Consider the following 27,129-nt stretch of genomic DNA (forward strand, 5'->3'; position numbering starts at 1 on the left):
CTATTACCAATGTTCATCTATGTTGTATCCTTGAGATCTTTCATCAGGGCCACCAACAGCACTTGCCTGGGATGGGTTGATGGTAGAGTCTTGGCATGTCAGGGCTGCAAGACTCATGTAGAAATCACTGCTCTCTCTTAGAACTAGTAGATTTGGGACCCAGAATGCGAAAGGAATTCACCCAAGGTCACCCCATAAATGCGTGGGAGAGACAAAACTAGAGCACAGTTCTCCTGATGTTGTCCCACAAAGATTTCACCCCTAAGATATTGTGAGAAATGTCACCATCCAAGGAGAATCGGTGTATTTGTTGTCTCCCCTCCTTAACACTGGGAGTTCCAAAGTTCTGGGAAGAAAAGAGGTGTGAAACCCTTCTCACTTTGCTTGGTCTTAGGAGACCTTAGTGAGTCCCAGCGCCCCCACCTGAAGCCCTTGATAGCCGCCTACCCACTACAATGTCATGAGTCTGTAAATATCAAGTCCATTTTCAAGCTTAAACCTCCCAGTCCAAGGCCCTGCCAAAGAAGACACCTGGCTTATATCTGGCTGAACTTCAGGGGTTCTTCTTTCCCCGTCCCCAGGTGCACCCAAGATCCCAAGGCGGGGAAGTTTCTCTCAGACCTATTGACTAACAGAAAGGAGAACATTTCTCTCAAGGTTTCCGAAGACTGTCTTTACCTCAATATTTACACTCCTGCTGACTTGACCAAGAAAAACAGGCTTCCGGTAAGCTGTGGGATCCCCTGGTCAAGGCCTGTCAGTTCCAGTACCCCGGATCTTCTAGTGTAGATCGGAAGGGGATGAAGGCAGCTTGGGGAGGGGGCTGCACAGGCCAGGACCTCAGGGCCTCCACAGGTAACACAGGTTTTCCACACCTCAGTTTCCCCTCGTGACACAGGAACTCTGGGGGAGTTTGCTGTGTATCTTTATGAACATCTTAATTGTTCCAAGTTCCCTCATGCTAATAGAAGGATGTAAATGATTACTTATAGTTATTAGATTAAAAAGCTGACACCCAGAGTGGTTAAGACATGATTTTCAATAATGTTAGAGGTGGAAGGAACTTAGAGAAAAGCCAACACCTCAACTCTTTCTTTTCAGATAGAGAAACTGAGGCCCAGACAGGGAAGGAGAGGTCACGCAGTAGGGTAGTTTTGGCTCAAGTCTTCTGATCTTCAAACCAGTGCTTTTGACACAGAGTAGGGCATTGAGATTTTATGTGGCCTTTCTCCAGCACACCAACATTCATCTGGGGTAACTTTCACTGTCTGGGTACAGATGTTGGGGGCGGAGCCTGGGACAAACCCAGAAGCACTTCCTTTTGCCTTTGGCCAAATATCTGGGATTTTTTTGTACCTATTTTCCCTCCCTAATTGTCTTGGCAAAGGCTGATGACCCAATGAGTCAGCATTTCCCAAATAAATGAAGGGCAGGAGGTGGGGCAGGCTGCCAGCTGCAGGGTAGGGAGGGTCTCCTGGCAAAGAAGGCCACCCCAGGGTGGAAGAGGAAGGAGTGTCACATCCAGCCAGTCTCCCAGGGGCACTCTGGCATGGTGCCCAGGAGTAGGGGAGCAGGTCTGTGAACGTGTGACTAGAAGTTGGCCCTACATGTGCTTTGTAAGACACAGGAAGTGGGAGAAAGTTTTACTCATTCATTCATTCATTCATTCATTCTTCTATTTTGTACTCAGTGCCCCATATACACAGTTAGACCTGGGGCTTCAGGGAAAGGGGGAACATGAGCCCACTCCATGCAGCCCCTGCCTTCGAAGATCTTGCCATCTGGGCTGCGGAGACATATCCTCTCTTCAGCATATTATTGCAGGCCAGCCCTCAGGCTCAGCCTTCACACACAGAGGAATGCACATTCAGTCCCTCCCCAGGAAGCAGGCAGGGATTAGATGTGTGGGAGAAACAGGAACTCTGGGAACCTGGAGGCAGGAGAACCTCCAGGAATGGCCACAGGTTCTAGAACTACACGTGCTTAGAACAGCACTTGGGACATAGTTTATGTTATGAGTTCTTTTATATTTTATTAATAATATTATTACAATATTATTATTTTAGCCCCTCTCACTTCTTCCCCACTATGTGGACTTTTAAAATGCAAGAACCATGCATGAGGAATTGTACCTACTCTCATCCTCGGGTATTAGCAGAGTTCCTGGCACATAGGAAGTTCTCAGACAGCATTAGTCCATTGATTGAAGGCATCCTGAAGCGGGTGGGTTTTAGGCTGCGCTGTGCAGGATGGATAGGATTTGGAGATGCAGAGTCATAGAGGAGGCATTTGAGGAAGAGACACCATCACAGGCATGTGTGCTTCCCGAGACAATCATTCATGCACAGAGAAGTTTAATTCACCAGGAGAGAGTTAACTGAGATGAAGCTGAGATACAAGGGCTGCCCCATGGATACGCTGAGTGCATGAACAGTCCAGGCTTGAGGGTGATGGGAGTGAGGGGGAGAACACGACATCCTTAGTCTTTGCTATACCCATGATGATGTTCTCAGCATGAAGAGCCTTGGGAGGAGGAGGCATTGGAGGCTGGGTAGAAAGAAAGGGGCAGCCAGGGTATGTGCAGTGGGGTGGTGGCTCGGGCCCGGGTTGGGAGAATTTTGGAGGAGAGAGACTGGCTTTTGCAACCTTGCTGGGCACTGGTGAACTTTGGGTAACATCCTCCTTTAGTTGTGACCAACAGGTAGGTCACCAAACAAAACACCCTCTGAGTGCTCTCTGGCTCTGTGTCTTGTAACTGGTATGTTGCTTCCTCCCTGCCCAGGTGATGGTGTGGATCTACGGAGGGGGGCTGATGCTGGGTGCGGCATCAACCTATGATGGGCTGGCCCTTGCTGCCCATGAAAACGTGGTGGTGGTGACCATTCAATACCGCCTGGGCATCTGGGGATTCTTCAGGTAAGAAATTAGACTCTCCTCACTGCACTTTGACCCCCAACATAAGGCTGCTAGGACCCAACTCTGGTCATGTCAACCCTCAGGAGACCTTAGCTAGATTCCTCATTGTAGCATACAAACCTCATCATAATTGGACACTACCTACCCTCTCACTCCCCAGCCACACTCATCCACTTGCCTCTGAGGTTTTGCATGTGCTACTCCTCTGCCTGGAATGCTAAGTACTTGAGGAACTGCTCATCATCCTGCAAGACCCAGCCCCCAGTTACCTCCACTGAAAGACTCATCTCTTCTTCACCTATGTTTCTCCAGCACATTGAATTTCTCTGTCATGACACTTAGGAGGCAGCCCAGCTCTTGAAGGTTGACACATCTGATTTCTCATGGAAAGGAGGGAAGGGGCAGAGTCACAGAGGGAGTTCAGGGCATGTTGTGGGTGAAGAAATGAGGGCTGCAGATGGTGGGGTGTGGGAGCATCTGACCCCTTCCTGGAGGAGCGTTGGCGTCCTCTCACCCCATGCTCCGCTTGAAATCTGGCAAGTGCGGGAAGCAAGGATTGAGTCTTCCCCATCAGGTCTCCATGGGGACAGGAGTCAGGTCTCCTTCAAGGTGCAACTACTATGAACCTTTTCTAAGTGTTACCATCCCAGCACCCCAATCTCGAGTGAGTGCTGGAAGGGCTGTGGGAGGGATTCTCCTCACTGATGAAGAGGCCTAGGGAGATGGAGGATGGGTTCTGGTCTACTGTCAGCTAGGCATCCCAGGTCAGTCTTGGCTGTATCACCTTCATCCCTTTCAGCCACAGCCTGTGTCTCTGCTCCCCATTATAATAAAGCTGCTTCATGATCTGTCTCCACTTCCTCTTCTCCGTATGTCTCCTCCACCCATGCCAGTCAGGTTTCTTCCTGGATACGCCACTCAGCTGGTCTCCTCGCGGTCACCGATGACCTCCCCCTACTCTCCACCCAACTTCACAGCAGCAGCCAATGGCTGCTCAGCCTCTGCGACATGCTTCCTTCCCAGTCCCTTTCCTGGTCCCTCCTCCTCCCTGTCCACAGGCCTCTCTTGTCTCCCTCTCCCTCCCTACTAATTTCCAGTGATCCCAGGGAGCAGCCCAGAGCCCCCATTTCCAGCCCATCTCACCTTTGAAATCCACAGGCATCACTTACTCTCTTCTCCCCACCCCTGGCTGTCTAAAGGTGCCGGAAGGAGGAACAAGCTGAATCCTTGACTCCCACTGCTCCTCCCACCACACCTCCACTCAGCTGCTGCTGCCCCATCCTTCCGGGGGCTCAGGAGAAGGCCCTGTGGGCAGCCTGGACTCTGTATTTTCTCATAACTCTTTTGGCTCCACCTTCAGAATCCACTACTTCGCACCTTCTCCCTGGCTCCTACCCCAGCCAAAGCTTTCTGTCTCTCACCTTGATTATGATCCTAACACTTACTTTCAAATACCTGCCACTTTTACCCTGAGGCTGAGTCGCACAGTACCAAGAGTGATCACTTAGCATGTGTGTTGAATCATGCAATGCCTCTGCACAAAACACTGCAGGGGCTTCCCATGTTCCTTACGATAATAGCCAATAGCCGAAGTTCTTATCAGGGCCCCAGGGCTCTCTCTAGCTGCACCTCCTGACTTACACTTTCCTTTACTGGGCCCCAGGGCCTTTGCCCTTGCTTTTTCTTCTACCTGGAATTCCTTTCTTTGGATATTTGCAAGGCTCATTTGCTTGTTGTGCTTGTTTTATGAAGGTCTTTGCCTCCAAAACCTCAAATGCCACTGCCTCCAGAAGGCCTTCCCTGATTGCGATCTGAAATGGCATCCCCTGTCCCACCCCTGTTTTTTTCCTTATTCCATTGTGTTTACCTCAATGCGCTTTGATTACCTGACATCGTTATATCCTCTCTATATATCTATTTATCTGCTTGTGATCTGTGGTGGGAGCTATGTGTCGTCACAGGTTTTGCCTGTTTTGCTCTCAGATGTGCTCTAGCTCATAGGATAGTGTCAGGCATACAGTAGATGCTCAGCAAATAGTTGCCAGTTGAGTGAATGTAGAACCATACATCACCACAATGATGTAGGAATAAAGGCAGGGTCTCAGAGATGCTGAAGCCCAGTCTTATTCTTAAAGGCTCCCTGAGTGCCCCTGGCCCCATCTCTAGTCCTGAAGGTCCTGCCATGACATCTCTGCTCCCCACCCTCAACCTGTTCTCTTCCTCACAGCACAGGGGATGAACACAGCCGAGGGAACTGGGGTCACCTGGACCAGCTGGCTGCCCTGCGCTGGGTCCAGGACAACATTGCCAGCTTTGGAGGGAACCCAGGCTCTGTGACCATCTTTGGAGAGTCAGCGGGAGGAGAAAGTGTCTCTGTTCTTGTGAGTGCTCCTGGCACCAGGCCCAACCCCACACTGGATGTGATGCTGATGAGACCTTTTGGACACCTGTCAATCCAGCTATGCACACCTCTGATTACCCTGATACCTAGTTTCAGGACTGACGTTACTCACTGCCTAGCATCAGGGGGTGGAAAGCTAAAGACCAAGCTCTCCTTGGCCCCCAGGAAGCTCAGATCTCAGCTTAGTGTCCCGGGGCCATATGAATCTCTAGTTGCGGCCTACAATGGTGGCATTCTCCTCTTCTAGCTTGGTTGAGCTCTTTCTCTCTTTCTGTCTCTCCTTTCCACTCATTTTCACATAAGGACTCACATCCCTTCTCTTGGGTGATAGGGATAGGCTTAAATTATGAGTGAGGGCAGGCAAAGAGAAGAGATGGAGAGAGGTCATTGTTTAGTTAAAACAGAACTAGGTGTGGAGGGGACATGGACACTGAGCAGGCTGGGGATTCCTCTGGGGTGGTCTGATGGCTGGTCCATGCCTAAGAAGGAGGCAACAGTCTCTGTGACTGTGGGGCCTGGTGGGCTAGGGGAGGCGGGCTAGAGGAAGGAGGGATGGAGCCGGGGATGGGGAGGGATGGGGCAGGTGTTGCGGGACACAGACACAATCTGGGTGTGTGAGAAGTCCTGCTGGGGTGGGGTATTAGGTGCGGAAGATACTGGGGAAGCTGGGGTGAAAAACCAAATGAGAGGTACCAGGAGCTGTAGGAAGCCTTCCACCTGCCTCGAAGTGGGCAGACGGTAGCCCACTACTGGATTCTTCAATCCTGTGTCGGTTTTATAGTGTGGTTTCATGTAGCCTGGGAGAGCGAGCAAGTCGCTGACCCTACCCCTGAGCATGAACTCTCCTCCCCTCCACTCTGCTCTCAGGTTTTGTCTCCATTGGCAAAGAACCTCTTCCACCAGGCCATTTCTGAGAGTGGTGTGGCCCTCACTGCTGTTCTGGTGAAGAAAGGTGATGTCAAGCCCTTGGCTGAGGTAGGTCTCCCGCTGGATACTCCCACCCCCTTGGCTCTGTGCTCCTGAATCCTCAGGGGTCTCTCTTGCGGTGGGTTCTAGCTAATGTTCTCCTACAATCACTGAGACACCAATGGTTGAACAGGAAGGGCGAGGAGACACCTTGATCAGCATCCCAGTTTCATAGCCGGGCAAACCGACACAGGGCTTGGAAGGGATTTGCCAAGGGCAGCAGGTGATCAGGGCAGAACTGGAACTCCAGTTCATGGTCCAGCAGGCAGTACAGTGCCCTGTCAGTGCCCACACTCCTCCTATGTGCCAGGGCCTGGTGCCATGTTGGGCAGTGATGTTGTCTTGTGTCTCTCAGGGTCTGAATCCTGTGGACCCACTTGTGGGCTGTCGGCCTGGAGCGGTTCAACACTGAGCACCTGATAACCAGGGTTGCTTCTTGGAGAATTCACTCATTGATTCATTTGTTCACACAACAAAACTAGGTGAATAAATGAAGGCAAGAACAAGAGGTGTGCAGAGGTCATTGTTTGGCTCAAAACCAGAGGAAATGTGGACACTATATGGCCTTATGTGGCTCTGCATTCTAGCCAAACACCTAACACCTCCCCAAACTTCTGCTATAATGTAGGGAATAGATGAGTAGTTACAGAATCACACAATTACAAAGCATCACCTGTGACAAGAGCAGTGAAAGTGAGGTACTTGCTGCCACAGCAGAATCTAAAGAAAGCAGTGAGTCCCGGAGCAGGAAGAGGTTACCAGGGAAGGCTTGCTGGAAAAGTGACCAATGAGTCAGGAGCAAGGAATGTCCAGGGAGTGAGAGTAGCACATGTGTGTGTCCTGTGGCAGGAGGACGCATCCCAATCACGAGGGAGAGAGAGAGACAGGGTCGATGGGGCCAGCGCAGGGAGATCGGGGGAGCATGGCAAGTACTGAGAGTGGGAACGTTGGCAGGGGCCACAATGCACAGGACCCTGGCAAGGATTTTGTCATCGTCTGGAGAATGGTTGTAAGCCAAAGGGAGAGGTGATCAATAGGAATCCAGATCTAGGCCGAGAATTGCCCACTGGAGCCAGTGACCTGGAGGATTTTGGGAGATATGAAAGCTTGTTTGAGGACAACGTCCAAATTTAAAGGTCTAGTACATAGGAGGAGAGAAAATGGGGATGCCAAGAAGTTTTAGCATTTTTGAGAATTTTTTAAGAATTAATTGGTTATAAGCAACAGTTGCCCATTGACCCGACTTAAGTCAAGAAGGAGCATGAGCCTGGTGTGGTGGCTCATGCCTGTAATCTCTGCAATTTTGGAGGCCGAAGCAGAAGGATTGCTTTAGTCCAGGAGTTTGCGACCAGCCAGGGCAACAAAATGAGACCCTATCTCTACAAAAAAAAAAAAAAAAAAATTAAGCTGGGCATGGTGGTGCAAGCCTGTGGGCTCATCTACATGGGAGGCTGAAGAGGGAGGATCACACCAACCCAGGAGGTCTAGGCTGCAGTGAACTGTGTTACACCGCGGCACTCCAGCCTGGATGACAAAGCAAGACCTTGTCTCAAAATCTTCTTTATAAAAGTAGAATTAATTTTTGAAGGAAATAGAGGTCTGGGATGAGGCTGAACTTTGTGAAAAAACAGGAAACAGAAATTGCACAATGATGGGAATCCTAGACTCTCTTACTCTTTTTCCTCTCTCTCTCTCTGAGTGTCTTTCTCTCTCTCTTGCCCTCTACTTCTCCTGGTCCCTGTTTATTTACTTGAGAAACACCCTGGGCATTGATTCTGTCCCAGATCCTGTACCAGGCTCTGGGGGCCTGTGCACTTGCCCTGCCTCCCCACCATGGAGCCTGCCTGCTCTCCCTCTGTGCCCTTCTTTCTGGCTGCACTTTGCTTCCAGTCTGCATGAGCACCCTATCTGCCCCTAAGCTTAAGGACTCTCCTTTTGTTCCAGAAAGTAGTCAGGCTGTCTTTTCTGTTGTGAAAAATGAGCGTTTTTACATTAGCAGCTCTCCGCCCCAATTCCAGGTCACTTAGGAGAGAGGCTAACTGTCCTGTCTTTGCTTAGATGTCCCTGGACTCTTAGAAAAGAGGGAAACCAGAGTGTGCTGGGCAGGCGGACTCCAATCCCCAGGACAGGCAAAAGGGAGCCTCTCCCCAGGACAGTTATTTTATTTTTATATTTTTTACATTTTTTTAAAGATGGAAAGAGGTTCTTGGTGCATTAATTGGTGTTGCTCTGTGGCTTGACTTAGGATAAAGGTGAACAGACCATCGCTCATGGCCACATCTGAATCTATGCCTGCATGACCCTTGAGCTAAGGATTTTTAAAAAAATTTTTTGATGATTGAAAGGAATCAAAGAAGAATAATATGTCATGCACCATAAAATTACATGAAATTCAAATTTCCGTGTCCATAAAGAAAGTTTTCTTTGAACACAGTGACACCCGTTCATTTACCTCATGTCTAAGGCTGTGTTTCATGTCAACAGCGGTGCTGAAGTTGCAGCAGAGACCACGTGGCCCACAAAGCCTCAAATACTTACTATTAGGCCTTTGATGGGCACATTGCCAACCTGTGCCCTAAAGAGTCATGCTTGATTACTGCTTGGGACTCTAGTACACAAATGTGCAGCTGGAAACTCCTGGCTGTGCCACAGACACCTCATTCAGCTGAGAAACCCCAACTATGGCTTACAAGGGACAACATCATGTTTATCTTTAGAACTCACGTTTAAAGCACATGCGCTACCTTCTGAAGTGCCTCTGTGTGAATCGTCTTATCTAGGCCTCCTGCAATTCTGCACGTGTTTATTGTGTGGGAGACATGGCACTCTCCCACATGTATTAACTCATGAGGTAGGTGCAGTCATTATTCCCATCCATGGGTGGAGAAACCAAGACCCAAAGAAATCAGGTGGACTGCCTGCGGCCTAATGGCTGGTAAGTGGAGCAGCCAGGATTTGAAGGCAGACAAGGAAATTCAGGATTCCATGCTCTCTACCCCAGCTCTACCTCGCTTTCTTGACACATTCAGCTTGAGATCATTATATCCATTGCAATGGAGATAAGGTAGCAGAGATGAGAGATTACATAATTGACCCATGGTACAATTGAGATTAGTAAGAGAGGCAACACTCTGTGGGACCTGGAACCCACACCTGCGGGTCTACAGTATCTTCTGCTGCCCCCTGCCACTTGTACAACTTGGGCTTGGAATAGTACACCACTTTCCACTTTGGTGGAGGGAAGGGAAATAGCTCTTGAACTCTGCTGTTGCCTGTGATCTTTGCAGCAAATTGCTATCGCTGCTGGGTGTCAAACTACCACCTCAGCTGTCATGGTTCACTGCCTGCGACAGAAGACAGAAGAGGAGCTCATGGAGACAACATTGAAAATGGTAGGTGTGCCTGTTCCCATAGCCCAAACCCTGTAAACTTCGTCCCAGACTTCTTCATTTCAGCCGTACTCTTGCCCTGGGACAGTTACCTGGGACAGTGTCTCACCTTTCATGAACCTCAGTATCTGAATGGGGAATCTGATTTGTCCTTTTTTAGTGTAAAATGCCACAAATGTAAAAAAAGTCCAAAAACAACATGATAAAAAATTGTGTAACAATCCTCAATCCTGACCAAAATTTATTATTTTGCCATTCTTGTTTTCACACATATCGTTAAGGAATTAAATGTCATATATTCCCAGGGGACACCATCATTCTAAATTTGGGGGATGGAGATATTAAGCTCAAAGATTTTCAGAAAGATGTCACAATTTATCTTGGTTGACTTAGAAACTGTCTTTATTAGACCTGGTGGTGGTCCAGTTTTCTAGATTTTCTGAGACTCTGACTCAGTTTTCCTCGTAGGATAGTCATCCGTCCACCCATTTGTTAATCCATCTACTATGATCTTCTTATCCATCTATCTGTTCACTAATCCATCCAATTAACTCATATCTTTTTATCGATCTAATGTCCACCTATTCATAACTTTGTATTTGTCTATTTTCAATCCATCCACCATTCATGGATCATCCAGCCACCTTATATCTTCACTCCATCACCCATTCCTCCAAAATCAACAACCCAGTTATCACCTATCCACTAGTTTTCACCCATCTATTCATGCGTTCATCCAATTCAATTGTACCTCATGTATTGACCAACTCCATCCATCCCTCTAATGATCCATGCTCAGTATGTAGGGGTGGGTGTTAGAGGTAGTGAAACAGACATGAAGGGGACATACTCCCTGCTCACAAGGATGTATCCAAAGAGAAACACATTCATATACTTCACAGGTTGAGTATGGTGGCAGCACAGAGGGGAAGCATTCATTATAGTCCTCAGGGATGCTTCACAGGGAAGGTGGAGGAGCCAGGTTTGAGACCAGACAGTGGAATTCGGGAGTTCGTGCCCTTAACCCTGACTCCACCCTATCTTTCTTGAGAAATTCAGCTTTGAGATCGTTGTGCCCATTTTAATAGAGGTAACAAAAACATATGAATTTTGTAATTGGCCCATGTTACAGTTCAAATTAGTCACAGAAGCAACACTGTGGGATCTACAACCCACACCTGCAGGTCTAGAGTATCTTCTGCTGCCCCTGCTGTCCTCACATATTAGGACTTGTGGACCTTTAGGATTGATAGATGGCCATGGCAGTCTCTCATCACAGGGAAGCCCAGCAGGACAAACACCCAGATGACACAGCACCCAGGGACATTGCAAACTATTGCCTTTGAGGGAGAAGGGTATAAATTCCAAGCTCAGGAGAAGCCTGATCCCTGGACTGTCTCCTTGGACCTGAGGCTACTCCTGGGTCTCAGGGCCAGCCTCTATCACTGGACTCTACTTGTGTTTTCATGGATTGAGTCCAGTGTGGTCTTGGGGCTTAGGTCTTGGTTCAGGCTCTAAGTGACCAAAGTGCTCAAGGAATTAAAACACACCTGTTTTCTCATGCCTGGAAGGAGGGAAATATCCCAGCAATTCTGCATGTGGCTTCAGAGGACCCAGACTAAAAGGGAAGAGTTGAGTCTTTGGGGAACCCATCCCTAAGATCCTGGGACATCCTTTTGAGTTTTTCTGAGATCTTGTGGAAGCACTTCCATGATTATCCCCTGACTCCGGTACACACACATATCGACACACAGACAAACACACATAGACACACACAGAGAGAAACACACATAGACACACACACACACAGAGACATACAGACACACAGAGACAGACACCACACAGACACCCACACACAGACACACACACACACAAAGACACACACACACACTCTCTCCCTCTCTCCTGGCTAGTGGGACAGCAATCCTTAATGGAGAAACCTACACTGGTTATGTCCTGAGCACAGGTCAGATGTGTGGGAACTGCAGTGCAACACTACAGTTACCACAATCTTGGTGAACACACACCAAAGAGAAGCATGGGGTAGGATGAGTCTCAGTGAGCTTGTGTGAGTCAGGACTTTCTAATAGGAGATGAGCAAACTCCCCCAAGTGCCTTGAACAGAAAAAGAAATGTGTTGCGATAGCATTCTCGCGTAAACTGAAAATGTCACGAGTTGATGGCTTCAGGCATGGCTGGATCCAGATGATCACAGGATATTATTGAAAATCTACCATTCTCTATCCTTCAGATTTGCACATCTCTGTGTTGGCTTCACTCTTAGGCAGATATGTCTCCTGGGAAGATTAAAGACAATGGCACTTATGTTCTAGCTACTTAAAAACTCTGTTACGGCCGGGCACGGTGGCTCAAGCCTGTAATCCCAGCACTTTGGGAGGCCGAGACGGGCGGATCACGAGGTCAGGAGATCGAGACCATCCTGGCTAACACGGTGAAACCCCGTCTCTACTAAAAAAATACAAAATTAGCCGGGCGAGATGGCGGGCGCCTGTAGTCCCAGCTACTCGGGAGGCTGAGGCGAGAGAATGGCGTAAACCCGGGAGGCGGAGCTTGCAGTGAGCTGAGATCTGGCCACTGCACTCCAGCCTGGGTGACAGAGCGAGACTCCGTCTCAAAAAAAAAAAAAAAAAAAAAAAAAAAAAAAAAAAACTCTGTTACTAAACAATTCCTGCAGAAGTTTTGTGGTAAACTCTATTGGATTGACATGGGTGTATGCCCATCCCTGAACTAATATTCATGTTCAGGGAGATAGAGCACCCTGGGTCACATATCAATATCTGAATTCATGGAGTGATGAGGGAAGAAGGAGGTCTCTGAAAGAGAATTGGCGAGTACTTCCCAGGGGAAGAGGAAGGGGAGAGGGATGGGGGGCCAGTCAGCCTCAACGAGCGGGCTTCCTCTCCAGAGCTCCATCGACTCTGGCTCAGAGTCCCCGGCCCATCTTTCCCATGCTGGAGCCCACCCCTCCCTGCTATGCCTTCACCCTGTGCTCAGGCCCAGCAGAGCCAGAGTCCTGCCCACTTCCTTTCAGCCCAGCCAGCATGGCACCAGGAAGGAGAACGTGAAACCTCTGTTGTCCCAGTCACCCAGGTCAGTGTTCTCCTGGGAAGCCTCTAACCCACTTTGTCTGCCTTTGTCTTCACAGATATCCTTCTCCCTGGATTTACATGGAGACCCCAGAGAGGTAAGGACCTTTTGTTTCTTGATTACAGGTTTTGAGTCTTAGCACCTTTAAGCTCCAATTAACTGTGAGTGAAAGAATCCTCTCTCGGGTAATTATAGTAACTCCTGTGTGTTTGTTGCTGAGGCCCAGAGAGGGGCAGTGACTCACCTGGGTAACACAGCCAGGAGGACTAGCGGCAGGCCTGGAACCCATTTTCTTGACTCCCAGTCCAGTGCTCCCAGGCATCACCTCTGCGTGCACTGGGCTCTGCCCACTCCCGTTCTATTTTGCATTGTCTGCTCCTCAAAATGGCACTATGGGAGGAGGCTGAACCAGAACCTTCCACTATCAGGAGGCAGAGATAGCAGGGATGATTAGGAATGGAGAGGGGAAGCCTGAATCTCAGTCCAAGGACACTCGCCTCTCCAACATATCCTCCCGATCTCCTCACCCCCACCCCTACCTCCCAGTGGGTTGACTGTTTCTGGTGACATCACGTCTGCAGCATCTTACAATCCTGTCCTCTGTGCTGCCTCCCTGGAGGTCACAGCACTCTCCTTAAATGGTCTTGGGAGGAGTACATGAGATTCATTCAGCAAAGACTTAATAAACACTTCATATGTGCCCGGACTTGTTTAGGAGCTGGGGATATAGCAGTGAAACAAGAAAGATTCCCTGCCCTCTTGGGACCCTCCATTACAGTGCAGGGAGAGTGCAATCGAAAATCAAATCAAGTGTGTATTCTGTTTGATGGTGTGTAGCATTAGGGGATAGAGTTTGCAGGTGATTTCAATTGAAGTAGCAGGATCAGGGAATGGCCCAGTGAGAAGATGGCATTTGAGCCAAGCTCTGGAGAAGGCGGGAAGTCAGCTGTCAGGAAACCCGGAGAAGCCTATTCCGGGCAGAGGGAACAGCCACTGCAGAGACCCTGATGGAAGTGGCCAGTCTGGCTGGAGAGGACTGACTGTACTCTCCCGTACTGAATCCAAATTACTTGGATTTGGATTCAGAGCAAGATGGGAAGCCTTTGGAGGTTTTGAACAGAGGAGTCACATGATCTTAGATCTCACAAAGGTCTCTGCCTCTGGTGTTCAAATAGACTGTAGGAAAGGGGCAGAGTGGATGCATTTGACCAGCTGGGTGGCCACTGTGTTGCCATAATCCAGGCAAGGACTCCTGGCTGCTTAGACAGGGCTGTGGCAGTGGGGATGGGAGGAGTGGTTGGAGTCTGGATATCTTGGAAGGAATAACTGAGAGGATTTGCTGATGGACAGAATGCAGTGGGTGAGAAAGAGAGGGGAGTGGAAGATGCCCTGAGTTTTCTGACACAAGCAAGGTCATGCCTACACAGGGCAGCCACTTGAAAATTCTGAGTGGACAGCGGCAATCACTTGTCATTGTTGCTGATGGGAGTCTTCCGCAAGGCTGCTGACCAACCGGGGTGCTCCTGTCTCTTGCCTCAACTTTTATATCTTCTACTTCACCTTCCATCCCCATTTCCATGTCTCTTGGTGCAGCCAGACTCGCCTTCCTTAACAGAGTTAGAGCATGTCACCCCCACTTCTTAAAAGCCTGGCTTTCCTTATGAGACAAATCCCCTTCCCTCCATGGAGTTAGTCCTTCAAAGCACACCTGCATGCACACTGTGTGCCAAACTGTGCAGAAGGTAGCCTCTGCACCTGTCCCTCCCTCTAGACCCTGCCCCATGGCATTTCTCCAAGCCCCGAACTCTTGGGTGTTTCTGGAATTGACCCTGTAGAGAGACACCTGTGTCCTTTTGCTCATGCGATTCCCACTGTTTAGAAATTCTCCCTCCTTTCCTCACCTGTCAATATCATTCACTGCCCAGACCCCACCGCAGGCGGGCAGCGCCTCCTCCACATAGCCTGCCCTGCATCTCCTTCCAGAGGGGCTGCTCCTCTTGCTGCCCTCCCAGGGCAGGCCTACCTAAACTGGACAGCCTCTCAAGGAGGCCAGACTTGCACCCCAATCCTGTTCTGTATTCTCAGCCATATTGGATTAGGATCTGTACCTTGTCCACCTGGGTCTGGTCCCCATCACAGAACATCTCCCCCAGGCAGCCAAAACTAGCTTATCAACTAGCTTGGCTTTTGTGGAGCAGATCAAAGGTCCCTGAAGCCATAGGGTCTCAAAGGCTAGGAATTATCCAGTTCCATCTGATATCCAGGAGGGAAATGCAGCCCATGGAGTGTGGAACTGGGAATATGGCACAGAGGACTGATGTCTCTGAGAGGGACCCGCAGCAACCCTGCTAACAAGTAATACCTAACATTCGTTCAGCCCTTCCAGACACCAGGTGCTGTGCTAAGTATTTCACATGTGTTCAGTCATTTAATCCTCATAATAACTCACCTCTTAGATGAGAAAACTGAGGCCCATACAGGTGAAACTCCCAGCCAGTAAGTAGCAGAGCCAGGCTTCAGATCCAGTTAATCTGCTTTCAATGTCCATGCTCTATCTTAGCAACTACACCATTGTGACTAAATATGAAATATAAAAATATAACTGTACCCAGAACCAGCTGCCCTGATGGCAACACGTGAGTCAGGCTCTCTCTAATCTGTGACAGTATAAAAATTATTCATCAAAGGTAAAACCTAAAATGAAGACATGGATCAGTATACTGTGAGTTCATCACTGATTCTTTCCTTAATGATTTTTCTCTCTAATAGGGAATCAAGTCCTAGTCTAGGCTCTTTGAGTGATGACTGTTCAGTACCTCCTCAAAGCCAGCCATGGATCAGTAACAGCTCCTTTTTAAATTCAGATAGATAGCACCATCTCTCCTCATTAATCATGGATTCTGCATTTATAAATTCACCTGCTTACTAAAATTTCCTTGTAACCCCCAAATCGATACTGGTGGCACTCTCATGGTCACACACAGGCAGGCACAGAGCAGGGGAAACTGGATCTGCATGATGGGCACATTCCATCTGAGATCTGGCGAGGCAACCTTTGTCTTCCTGTTTCATCTCTTGTGCTAACAAGTATCCTCTTCACGGTCTATTTAGTGCCATGTGTTCTGCATTCTTGTGCTTTTTGTGGTGATGTCACTGTTAAGAGTAGCCCCCAAGAGTAGCGCTGCTGTCTGGCATTCCTGAGCTAAGCAGGCTGTGCTGTGGCTTACAGGGAAGGCCCCTGTGTGAGACAAGCTTGGGTAAAGCAGGAGCTGCAGTGCTGCTGGCCATGCATTTGGTGTTGAAAAATCCACAAAATAGCACGTTCAGAAAAAGGAGAAGGAAATTGGCGGATTCATACATGAGGCTGTGGTGGAAAGGGCTAAAGTAACGTCTCTTGTGTGGGATGGAGCTGTGGAAGTGTCTTTCAACAGAAACCCACACATAAAAGAAGGTTGATGAAAATGTTGTGGCCAGAGGTTTGCAAGAACCTAACCCAGTATTTCCCCTTTGAGTGATGACTCTGTATTCTCTAATTCAGCACTCATGGGAGCTTTATCGGAAGCAACTGCCGGGGCTACCGAAAATCAACTGTGGACAGAGAGAGGGAAATGCATGCACTTCAAATTGAAATATATAGACATGTAATTTTATATAGATAATACATGTATTTCAATCTGAGTGAAGATTTCTTCCTCTCCTCATCACCTGACCAGTGTCAGTCTCTGCCTGAAGTTCTACCCCTGAGTCACAGAGATCTACCCCCTTAAGTTAGGACCCTGAGCATGTACAGCCATGGCCCATAGTCATGCCAGTCTGCGGTACCTGTCTCACCCTCAGACAGGCAGAGTTGGGGACATGGGTGTGACCAGGGAGGGAATTACAGGCACTGCATTGCTCTCTCCAGAGTCCCTCTTTGTTTACCACCGTGATTGATGGGGTGCTGCTGCCGAAAACACCTGAAGAGCTTCAAGCTGAAAGAAAGTTCCACACTGTCCCCTACATGGTCGGAATTAACAAGCAAGAGTTTGGCTGGAATCTTCCAACGGTGAGAAGGCGCAGGCCTCTTGGAGGGGCTCACCCACCCCCAACAGCCCTCCTGTCTCTGATCCCAGGAGTGCTTCCCTCTCTGAGCCCCACTCTGAGTCCCGGGCAGCTGTCCCCTTCAGAAGGTGTTACCATTTCCATGGAAACCTTCTCCAGGAGGGCACAGAGGCCACCTGGGTTTCAGGGCCCTGGGATTCCCTCTCCCTAGATTCTCTTATTGTCTTCCTTGAAGAATCCTGAAGTGTCTGTTCTGGGAGGGCCCGTAGAGAAAATAATTGTGCAGATGGGAAAACGGAGGGGGCTTAGGGGGAGGAAGGAGTTGAGGAATACAGAGAGGCAGTCAGTCAGGGGTTTCCTGGCTTCCCACCTCGGGCTGGCTATGCATAGTTCCCCCGAAAATCACTCATGTTCTTCATCATCTCATTGGAAATATCCAAAGAAAGTGGCTTCTTCTTGAGTTACTGTTGACTTCTAGGGAATGGTAGACATCAGGTCTGCTTGAGAGTGCAGGGTCAGAGGAAGATGAGGGTGGAAAAGCTACCTAATCGGGTGCCATGATAAATACCTGGTGATAAAATAATCTATGCAGCAAACTCCAGAGACTCAAACTACTCATGATCAAACCCGCACAGGTACCCCCAAACCTCAAATAAAAGATGGAAACAAATAAATGGAAAAAGTGATTGGCTTCTAAAAGTAAAGAAGGGTTCTTCTTCCAGTTGAAGATAAACAAAGCTGACCCTGGTTAAAGTTGTAGGACGGGTTTATTCAGTAACATGATTGCAATAGGGAAAACAGTCCAGCATGGACTGGACTCACATCCCCAAAACACAAGCCTGGCAATGTTTCATAGGCCAGGTGTGTCAAGGGAAACACAGTGTGGTCTGTGGGGAGGGGCTTGGTCCGTGTGACTAGGCCACCTGGATGTCTTCATCCTGGCTCACCTGGGGCAGAAACAAACTTCTCTTATCTTCAGGACAGGAAGCCATGCGTTAGACTGCAGGAAGAACCCACTGAAGTCAGCCTCTACTCCTTCCACAGGGACTGGGAAGATCAGGAGTGAGCTCCCTGAATGTTTGCATTGCAAAGAGAAGGCTCTCAGGTCCTCCAGGAAACAGGGTTGGGTGGTAGATTCATATCCCAAAGGACAGAGAAAGGGTTTATCATTGCAGGCTTTCTAAAGTAACTGCTCTAGTTGGGTTCAGGGGTCTGTCTGCTTCTCGGTTGGAGCAGAGTAAATTGTCCTGGCAGGGTTGAGCCTTCCCAGGCAGGTATGTTAAGGATACTGGGGTCATTCTAGGGACACAGCCTTTAAGCTGCTATAAGCGATGCTAGAGTTTGGTTGAGTCTCTGAGTGCAGAGGTTTGGGAAGATATGTTATGTGCGTAGAGATGTGCAGTTTGCCCCTCAGAAGGATTTCAGAGGTTCTACCAAAGACCAAAGCCATGAAGGCAGGATCTAAGGCTGTCAGTGTCATCTGTGACACATGGCAGTACTTGGGAGGTCTACATCCTCTTCTCCAGAGTCCTCCATTCCACACTGGTCTGGCAGAAACCTTGGCTCTCCATGTCACTGACCACTGTACGGATCCCAGCCACACACACACACACACGCACACACACAAACTGCAAAATACTGCCACAGCTTCTCCGAATTTTTTTTTTTTTTTTGTAATCTTTGCAATGCTTGAGTTTCTGGACATAAGCCCATTTGATTAATTGATTTTGCCCATTTCAGTAAAGACCCACACCCTTTAAATCCCCCAACATGAGAGGACTTTCAGTCTGCACTGATTTAGTGGGTTGGTCAGTTTGTTTGTTTCTTCTCATTAATTCCCAATGTTTCATAAATGCTTAACTTTTCTTTCTTAACAGTCGATGGGCTATCCACTCTCCGAAGGGAAACTGGACCAGAAGACAGCCATGTCACTCTTGTGGAAGTCCTATCCCTTTGTTGTAAGAGTCTAAGAATTATGAGAATTGGCTGAAATGCAGAGAGGGACAATGACTTGCCACAAATGGTAGAGCAATTAAATGGCAGAATGAAGACTGGGGTCTCAGGGTTTCCCCCATCTTTCTACCTTTCCCACTTCACTTTCCACCCTAGCAGGGAGTTGCACAGGGCTTGTGAGATTCACCATTGAGGCAGGCCTTCCCAGTGGGCTGGAGAAGCTGCCTCACCAGGGGGTTGTGGTCACTTTATTGATCTATTTCAGTACATTGCTAAGGAACTGATTCCAGAAGCCACTGAGAAATACTTAGGAGGAACAGACGACCCTGTCAAAAAGAAAGACCTGTTCCTGGACTTGTTAGCAGATGTGATATTTTGTGTACCGTCTGTGATTGTGGCCCGGCACCACAGAGGTGAGTCTCAGAGGTTGAACAGGGGAGGGACATGGACCCCACCAGCTTCTGTATCTGACCCACCTACCTCCCAGCATAGACAGACCTGGAAACAGCTGAGTGTCAGGCTTCAAAGGCTGATTCCATATGGCATAGTGTGATGTCCTGTCTTATTTTGGTTTATGCCAGCAGCAGATTGTTAGAAAAAAAAAAAAATCCAGAGGCAAGTGGTTTTTTAAGGTGATGATCCCAGATAACAGCAGTAGGGATGTGGAGAAGTGAGAGAGGAAAGAGATTGAATCCAATCCATGATGCATTACCAAGGGAGTATCCACTGTGGACAACTGGAGCTGGGAAACTCAAGGAAACACGGAGAATACAGTGCTCAGCGGCATCCCATCTGAGTGGCAAGGGAGACGGTATTTATCTCCCAGCTTCTACTTGTCATTGGTTGAAGGTTCTTGCAAGGAGTTGTTTATTCCCTGTGACTTTGACCTGCTGCACACCAGGGCAGAGTAGTCTCTTGCAACCAGACAAAGGCCTCAGGCCTGGAGCTACAGATGCTGGAGGTGGAAGTCAGGCTGGCATGACTAGGAGGAGGGGATATCGGTGAGATACTGACAGCATCTGCTGCAAGGGCTCCATGCCTGGAGTTATTGTGGGACACAGGGCTACTGTGGGACAAACACTGAAAGATGAGTCGTGCAAGGTATTTAAAGTCCAAGCCTGCTGCAAACAAGTTTGTTAAGTATTGGAGCTGGATAAAAAGTGGGAGCCCTGCATGGGATCTGGAGGATTGTCCAGGACCGAGAAGGCCAAAGGGAGGAGCCAGGGCGGGTGTAGGGGAGGTGGTCTGGAGAATGGCAATGTGTGCAGCTGCCTTTTGTGCATCTCAGTGCATGCAGTAACGGGCAAGCACAGGTCCAGGGCAGGGTCTATGCAGGACCTTTTACCACTGACCCAAGGCTGTGTGGGTGGGGCGTGAAGTTAGGGATACGTGGGCTCATCTAGAGAGGAGTGTCTTTTCCTGGGTGCCAACTAGAGAGGGCTCACAGGACTCTTTCTTCCAGCTCTCATTCGTCTAACCTGCAAGTCAGGAGATGTCCTTTCTCTAACCATGCTGGAAGGATTTTTAAATTTAGAACTTCATAAGCATGATAAAAACTAGCTAAAGCTGATCTAGCAGGTGCCCAGACACTGGTTTGCACAGGAGGGGGCAGGTGCTCATAACTCTCACTTCTTCGCAGGGTCCTGATTAATCCCTATAACCAGGACCACTGGAGTTGAATCTGTTCTTTCTTTTTTTTTTTTTTTTTTCTGAAACGGAGTCTCGCTCTGTCGCCCAGGCTGGAGTGCAATGACCGGATCTCAGCTCACTGCAAGCTCCGCCTCCCGGGTTTACGCCATTCTCCTGCCTCAGCCTCCCGAGTAGCTGGGACTACAGGCGCCCGCCACCTCGCCCGGCTAGTTTTTTGTATTTTTTAGTAGAGACGGGATTTCACCGTGTTAGCCAGGATGGTCTCGATCTCCTGACCTTGTGATCCGCCCGTCTCGGCCTCCCAAAGTGCTGGGATTACAGGCTTGAGCCACCGCGCCCGGCCGAATCTGTTCTTTCTTAAACTTGGCCTTGCCCCATGCTCTGCATCTGATCGATATATAATGTTCGCATCTCCATCTTCTGATGGTTTGAGCAATACTGAGCTTCTGTCTTTCATCTGATTTCCCATAACTTTGAGTTCAGCGTTTTGTTTTTTATTTCCCAGGAAAACACAGATTTTATCAACTTTCTCCTATTGTCGTGTCTCACACTTTTTGATAAAAATAACATTTCTGGATATAAAATTAATATGTAAAATTATAGAAAGTTTAAAAAATATGGAAACACTGAAAGAAGAAACTAGGTATCACTTGTAATTCCACTACCTGGAGGCAAGTGGTATAAATTTTTTGTGTTTTCATCTAAAGATTTTCCATGTCCTATACATTTAAAAAATCAATTTTATATTTTACTTTTGTTCATAGAACACTATGTTGTGAGGATTTTCTGAATGTTGATACAAACTCATCAAAGCATTCCTTCTTCCATGGAATGGCTGTATTAAATTGACTTCAATATTCCTATCCTATTAGACATTTAGCCTGGCTGCTCACACTCTGATGCTACAATAAGATTGTGCTCAGCCTAATGTTCATAAGTCTCTAACCACATGTCTAACAATTTTCTTTGGATTATTTTTAGAAGTGAATAACTATGCTGGACAATAGAAAAGTTTTAGAACTCTGGGCAAATACTGCAAAATTGCATTCCATTGCATAAGAATGTGGACCTCTTAATTTTCCCTCTCATTTGGGATGCTAAGGTTAAAAATTAACATAAGCTGCCAGTTTCATAAGCCTTCCCCACCAACAAGAAGCACATCAGCCTGTTTTAATCTGCATGTCTTTCATGACTAGCCCTCTCATTGTCTCTGCTTCTCTTATTGTGCCGAATTGTCATGACCCAAATCTGTGCCCTACTTTCCTCTGAAGACTTGTGTTGTGATTGTAAGAATTGTATAAATATCAATGGCTTTAACCAAAGAGTTTCACAAAGTACGTTTGGGGCAGCATGCTGCCTATAATAAGTTCTGTCATTCCCAAAAGCTCTTTCTTCTATGGTTGGCTCTGAGTTTCTTTGGAAAATGTTCAAGGGGCAAAGGCGAGGTCAAACCTTCCCTTTAGCAAGTTTTGCTTGACCTTGAAGCAGCCATTTAACAGGTGGATTACAGAGCCACAGAAGGATGGCATCTTCCCAAGCACATTTCCTGCTGAGCCGAGGGTGCAGTGAAGGAGGCTGACAAAGATGAGTGAATAGATTCTTCTTCATTCTCACATTGAAATGACATGTGCGGGTGAGACATGAGGTTAGGGATGCGTGAGCTCCCATTGTTAAATCCTTTTGTGGATGAATATTTAAGAATGTTAAGAAATGATGACTGGAGGTGGTGGCTCATGCCAATACTCTCAGCACTTTGGGAGGCTGAGGTGGGAGAAATGTGAGGGCCTAGGATTTCAAGACCAGCCTGGGGAACATAGTGAGATCCTGTTTATACAAACACATTTAAAAAGGAAATAATTATACTACAAAATACCGTATATAATGTATGGTATATATATACTGCAAAATACTGTATATAATATCATCCCAAGTTTATATACACGAATGAGAGATATGCTAAAATCAAAAAGAAGCATTCTCTGAGTGGTTGAGTTACGAGTGATATTCTAAATTTGATTGTTAAAATGGATTTTTAAAAGATAGGATATGGAAAAATTTTAGAAGGAATTCCAAAAAATGCATAGCCCTTGCCTCAGGTAGTGGAATTATGAGTGAATTCTAGTTTTGCTTTATGTGTTTCCATATTTTTATCTCTTCTAATTATTCCTAGATGTTTTTGTTTTGTTTTCCAAATGTCTTACTGTACCCAAGGGGAAGACGTTGTAAATTTTCTCCACCAGCCTGGCATTGCCCTGACTCTTTCCTTCTCAGTGTCACTTCTCGGTGGGTATCATGACCAATGCAAAGTGCTGAGGCACAGGGCCGGGCGGCCCACAAGGTAGCCCTGAAGGGGCAGCGGTGTGTGGCTCCAATGAGCCAATCATTGGGAAACTGGCATCTTCTTGGGGCTGGGACAGGAGAGCTTCATTGCTGGGATAGGAGGGCAGAGGAGAAGGAGAGAGGGCAGGGGAGAGGTAGGGTCACCCTTGCTCAGCCCCTTCTTTTCTCTGCCAGGACTTTAATGCCTTAACACCCTAACACTCCCAGGCCAGGCGGGCAGCAAGACACTTGGGGACAGTGAGATATAAAGCAGTGAGCGCGGCAGATTCCTGAGACACAAGAGGCAGATTGTTCCCTCTCTGCGTATGTTTGTATTTAAATAGCCTCACATTCAGACAAGCAACTTGGATTTGCTTCAGTCTTCTCAGGATGGGTGAGAAAAACACTGGAAATGCTCAAAACGAGGCAAAACAGAAGATACCTGTCAGGGTGGAGATGGTGTCCAAGTGAATGAATGTGAGACTGTTATCAGTGAATTGCATCCAGTGTAACCAGATGTAGAAAGATTTCTTCTGTGAGAATTCACCAGCAGGCAAAGGGGTTTATGAGGCTGAGTCAGTGGCCCTGCACTGGCACTTATTTTAAATGAATTGACCCAGGATTTCCACATTCGTTCATTAAACATTTGTTCATTGAACAAATATCTGGCTCAAATTCCAGTTCCACATCAACCAGCTATGCAGCCCGGAGCATGACACTGAGCGTTCCCGCGACTCTGTTTCTCTACTGTGCTGACAGCCAGAGGTTTCCTGCGGAGCTGGAAACCTTGGTAGCCTCCAGGTGTCTGTCTGGCAACATGAACTGTGCATGAATCCTTGTCTTCTCAGATGCTGGAGCACCCACCTACATGTATGAGTTTCAGTATCGTCCAAGCTTCTCATCAGACGTGAAACCTAAGACGGTGATAGGAGACCACGGGGACGAGATCTTCTCCGTCTTTGGGGCCCCATTTTTAAAAGGTAATGTCTCCTTGCTGTCCGTGAGCTTGGAGTTAAGAGACCTGGGTTCCAGTCTTGGTGTGGTGAGCTTCAGCAAGTTTCTCCTCTCCTGGTCTTAGTTTCCTGATTCTCTATAACAGGGTTGAACGTCATTGGGTAGTCCCTGGGCTTCCTCCCACTCTAACACTTGTGAGGGGGGATGTGTCTTCATGTGCCTTCTGCACAGACACTCAGAATCCTGTTCTGTGACATCAACAAGATAGGAGGTGGGACACATGCAGGGCCCTGCTCTAGGTTGAGAAGCCACCGATCAATTTCCCTCTCCCAGGAGTGCTGAGAATGTGACTGAGGGTGAGGTTAGAATTGGTGTTAACCCTGAGTCAGGTCTAATGTGTGTCTGTTTGTCTTTCTGTCTGTCTCTAACAAAAACTCATAAAACTTTAAATTTAATACATTTAATAATTGTTAATTTATAAATCACAGGATGTATGAATTTGGAATATGAAAGGAGACTTTATTTTTGATACGCTTTATAGTTCACAAGGTGGCCATCCCACAGGCTGGGAAGGTGCCTCTGGCCAAGCCCAGACACAGGCTCGTCAAATGAGGAGGGGTTGCATAGGAGCTTTCCGTGAACGGATTGACTAAACATACGTGTTCAACAGGTTACAGGGGAAGCAATGGATATTCATGAAGACAGTCCTGACACATGTGTATTAAACATGCATGTAACATGGCCCATGTTCACCTGGTGGTGGAGACCTAATACTTAAACGTATTATAATTAGGGCCTATAAGTCCAAAGATCTTCTCAGGACATAAAGCCCAGCAAGTGAGCAGCCTCTGTACACCGGTCAGGTCGGGTGCATGGTTGGTGATGTTCTTATCTGGAGAAAGTTTCTGAAATCAGTCTCTTATGCAATCAAAGCCGTAGTTAAGACTGGAGGGTCAGGGTTCTGTTTGCGTATCCCAGCAGCAGCCGTTGTAATTGTTTTCATTTTGCTTAACTCCAAGCCAGTGCTTGTTTAGCTGCTAGAGAAACAGAAGCACCTCATGGCAGTGAGAATAGAGTGGATTCTTTAAGAGTAGAGATGTAGGCCTGAACCCTTGCCCGACGTGGCCTTAGGTCTGATTTTTAATTTGGTGTCTTATTGCCACAAAGAGTGTGTTCTTTCAGAATGATGACCTTTATTTTATTGCTGATGCTGGTCAGTGGTGTCTAAACCACAAAAGAGACGGAGTATTATGAGGTGTGTCTGACCTCCTGTCCCTTCCCAGGCAGGAACACAGTTGAAGGATTTTCTGGGCTCCCTTTAGCCCAGAGAGGGTCTGTTCAGTCAGTTGGGGGTGTTAAGATTTTATTTTTAGACAATATTTTTACATTACACAGTGTACATTTTACATTACACAATATTTTTAAAAGTCCTTTCACAATGTCTTCTAAACCTTAACTCTCAGCAGTTACAGATCACATGGGACTCACCCCACGGCTGCTCAGAACACACCAGCGCCTCTGGGCATCTCGCTGTGCATGCTTAGGAGCCTTGCGGTTCTGTTGGTTTCCAGAATGTGAATTGTGGGTGTGTGCCGGGGAGGCAGAAAAGACCCAAGAGAGAGCAACCCTGGGAGGCGGGGCTGCTGTAGAGGAAACCCTGGGGTGTGGCATTGCCTGTGTCCCTGAGCAGGGAGGAGGCAGGCGAGAGTCACAGGAGAGAAAGGCAGCCAGCACATGGAATGACGCATGCCCATTGCTGAGCCCTAAGTCAGATATGGTCAAAGGTAAAGTACACACAAATCCACCAGGATCTTCTAGAACTGCAGACCTCAGCTCAGTGGGTGTGGAGCATTCACCAAGACTGTTTCTAGCAGGCTCGCACGTGATGTTGATGTTGCATGTCTGCGGACCACACTTTGAGTCACAAAGGCTTTTTTTCTTGTTCCCCACAGAGGGTGCCTCAGAAGAAGAGATCAGACTTAGCAAGATGGTGATGAAATTCTGGGCCAACTTTGCTCGCAATGGGTGAGGCTCTTGGCAAAGGCAGAGCAGGACTGGGAAAGATGAGTGGGGGTGGGGTGGGGCAGGGCATGCCTATTGGGAAGGGGCAGCTTCTAAGGTTCTAATGATCAAACTTCTGACCCTGTGATCAAAGCACTTTGACAATGAGAGCACTCTACAAATGGAGAGGCCACCCTGTGATAGTGAGCTCTCCATCTCGGGAGGTATACAAGCCTCTTGACAGAGATAACTTGGGCATCCTCGCACATCTCAGAAGATTGTTGGGAACACACAGCAGCTTTGGGGCAATTCTATTTGATTCTGTTTCCAGAAACCCCAATGGGGAAGGGCTGCCCCTCTGGCCAGAGTACAACCATGAGGAAGGCTACCTGCAGATTGGTGCCAACACCCAGGCGGCCCAGAAGCTGAAGGACAAGGAAGTGGCTTTCTGGACCAAACTTTTTGCCAAGAAGGCAGTGGAGAAGCCACCCCAGACAGAACACATTGAGCTGTGAATGGAAGATCCAGCCAACCTTGGAGGCCTGGAAGAGCAAAACTGGGGTCTTTTGCGAAAGGGATTGCAGGTTCAGAAGGCATCTTACCGTGGCTGCGGAATTGTCTGGTGGTGGGGGGCAGGGAACAGAGGCCATGAAGGAGGAAGTTTTGTATTTGTGACCTCAGTTTTGGGAATAAAGGATCTTTTGAAGACCAAATTGGTGCTTGTGTCTTGTACTGGAGATTAGTCCATTGTCCTTAGAGACAGAATAATGCTGAAATAGGCAATGTGAGAAGGAAGGTGGCTCTTCTGGGGATGACCGGGCCTCAGGACAAGCAGAGCCCAGAGGGCTCAGCCATGGATGGTGCTCAGGGGAACTCTGGGCCTGTTGCATGTTTCTGGGCCCCCAACAATTTCCAACAATAGGAGTTGGGGTGGCCAGAGTGTAGCATCCAGACCCTCTATTTGGAGCTGCCTGTGGAAATGGAAGTGGCCCAGGCTGAGAATGTGCCTGGACCAGGGAAGAGGGAAACATGCTGAGGTGATCCTGTTGCACTGTTGCATGGCATTTACTGACCCTTGCACAGGCCTGCAACACCTTTCTAGTATGTACACTGGCCTCTCACAACCCTCCATGAGGCTGAGTCTTCCAACAACTGGTCTAAAATCCTTCTGTAGCCTGGACCACTTCTGGTGCAGGCAGTGACCACCTTGGAGTAAATCTCCAGAGGGTCATCCTAATACTGTGTCTTTCAGAATCCCACGGGTGATTTCTGGATTCTGTTAGTATGTAGAAAGCTCTACAGCATGTCATTACTGCCTTATCAGCAAGAGGAAGTTGGATCATCCTCAAAGTCATAACTTTCCTGCACGAAAGAGCTGAAGTTGCAAGGCACATGGTTCCCTGGAAATCGAAGGAAAGACAAGCACCCAGG

General features: G+C 48.0%; 1 protein-coding gene across 1 annotated transcript; it reads left to right on the top strand.

Moving 5' to 3' along the window:
- Positions 1–571: 571 nt before the first annotated feature.
- On the top strand, positions 572–26,411 carry LOC117088895 (liver carboxylesterase 1-like). Its single transcript, XM_033219938.1, has 12 exons — positions 572–726; positions 2,783–2,916; positions 5,144–5,297; positions 6,185–6,292; positions 9,571–9,675; positions 12,839–12,877; positions 16,685–16,825; positions 18,699–18,779; positions 19,040–19,187; positions 23,592–23,723; positions 25,650–25,722; positions 26,030–26,411. The coding sequence occupies exons 2-12, from the start codon at positions 2,786–2,788 to the stop codon at positions 26,211–26,213; spliced, it is 1,296 nt and encodes a 431-aa protein (XP_033075829.1). The 5' UTR covers positions 572–726; positions 2,783–2,785; the 3' UTR covers positions 26,214–26,411.
- Positions 26,412–27,129: the final 718 nt, after the last annotated feature.

The sequence above is a fragment of the Trachypithecus francoisi genome, unplaced genomic scaffold (genome assembly GCF_009764315.1).
Source record: "Trachypithecus francoisi isolate TF-2019V2 unplaced genomic scaffold, Tfra_2.0 Contig00785, whole genome shotgun sequence".
In the NCBI taxonomy this organism is placed as follows: Eukaryota; Metazoa; Chordata; class Mammalia; order Primates; family Cercopithecidae; genus Trachypithecus; species Trachypithecus francoisi.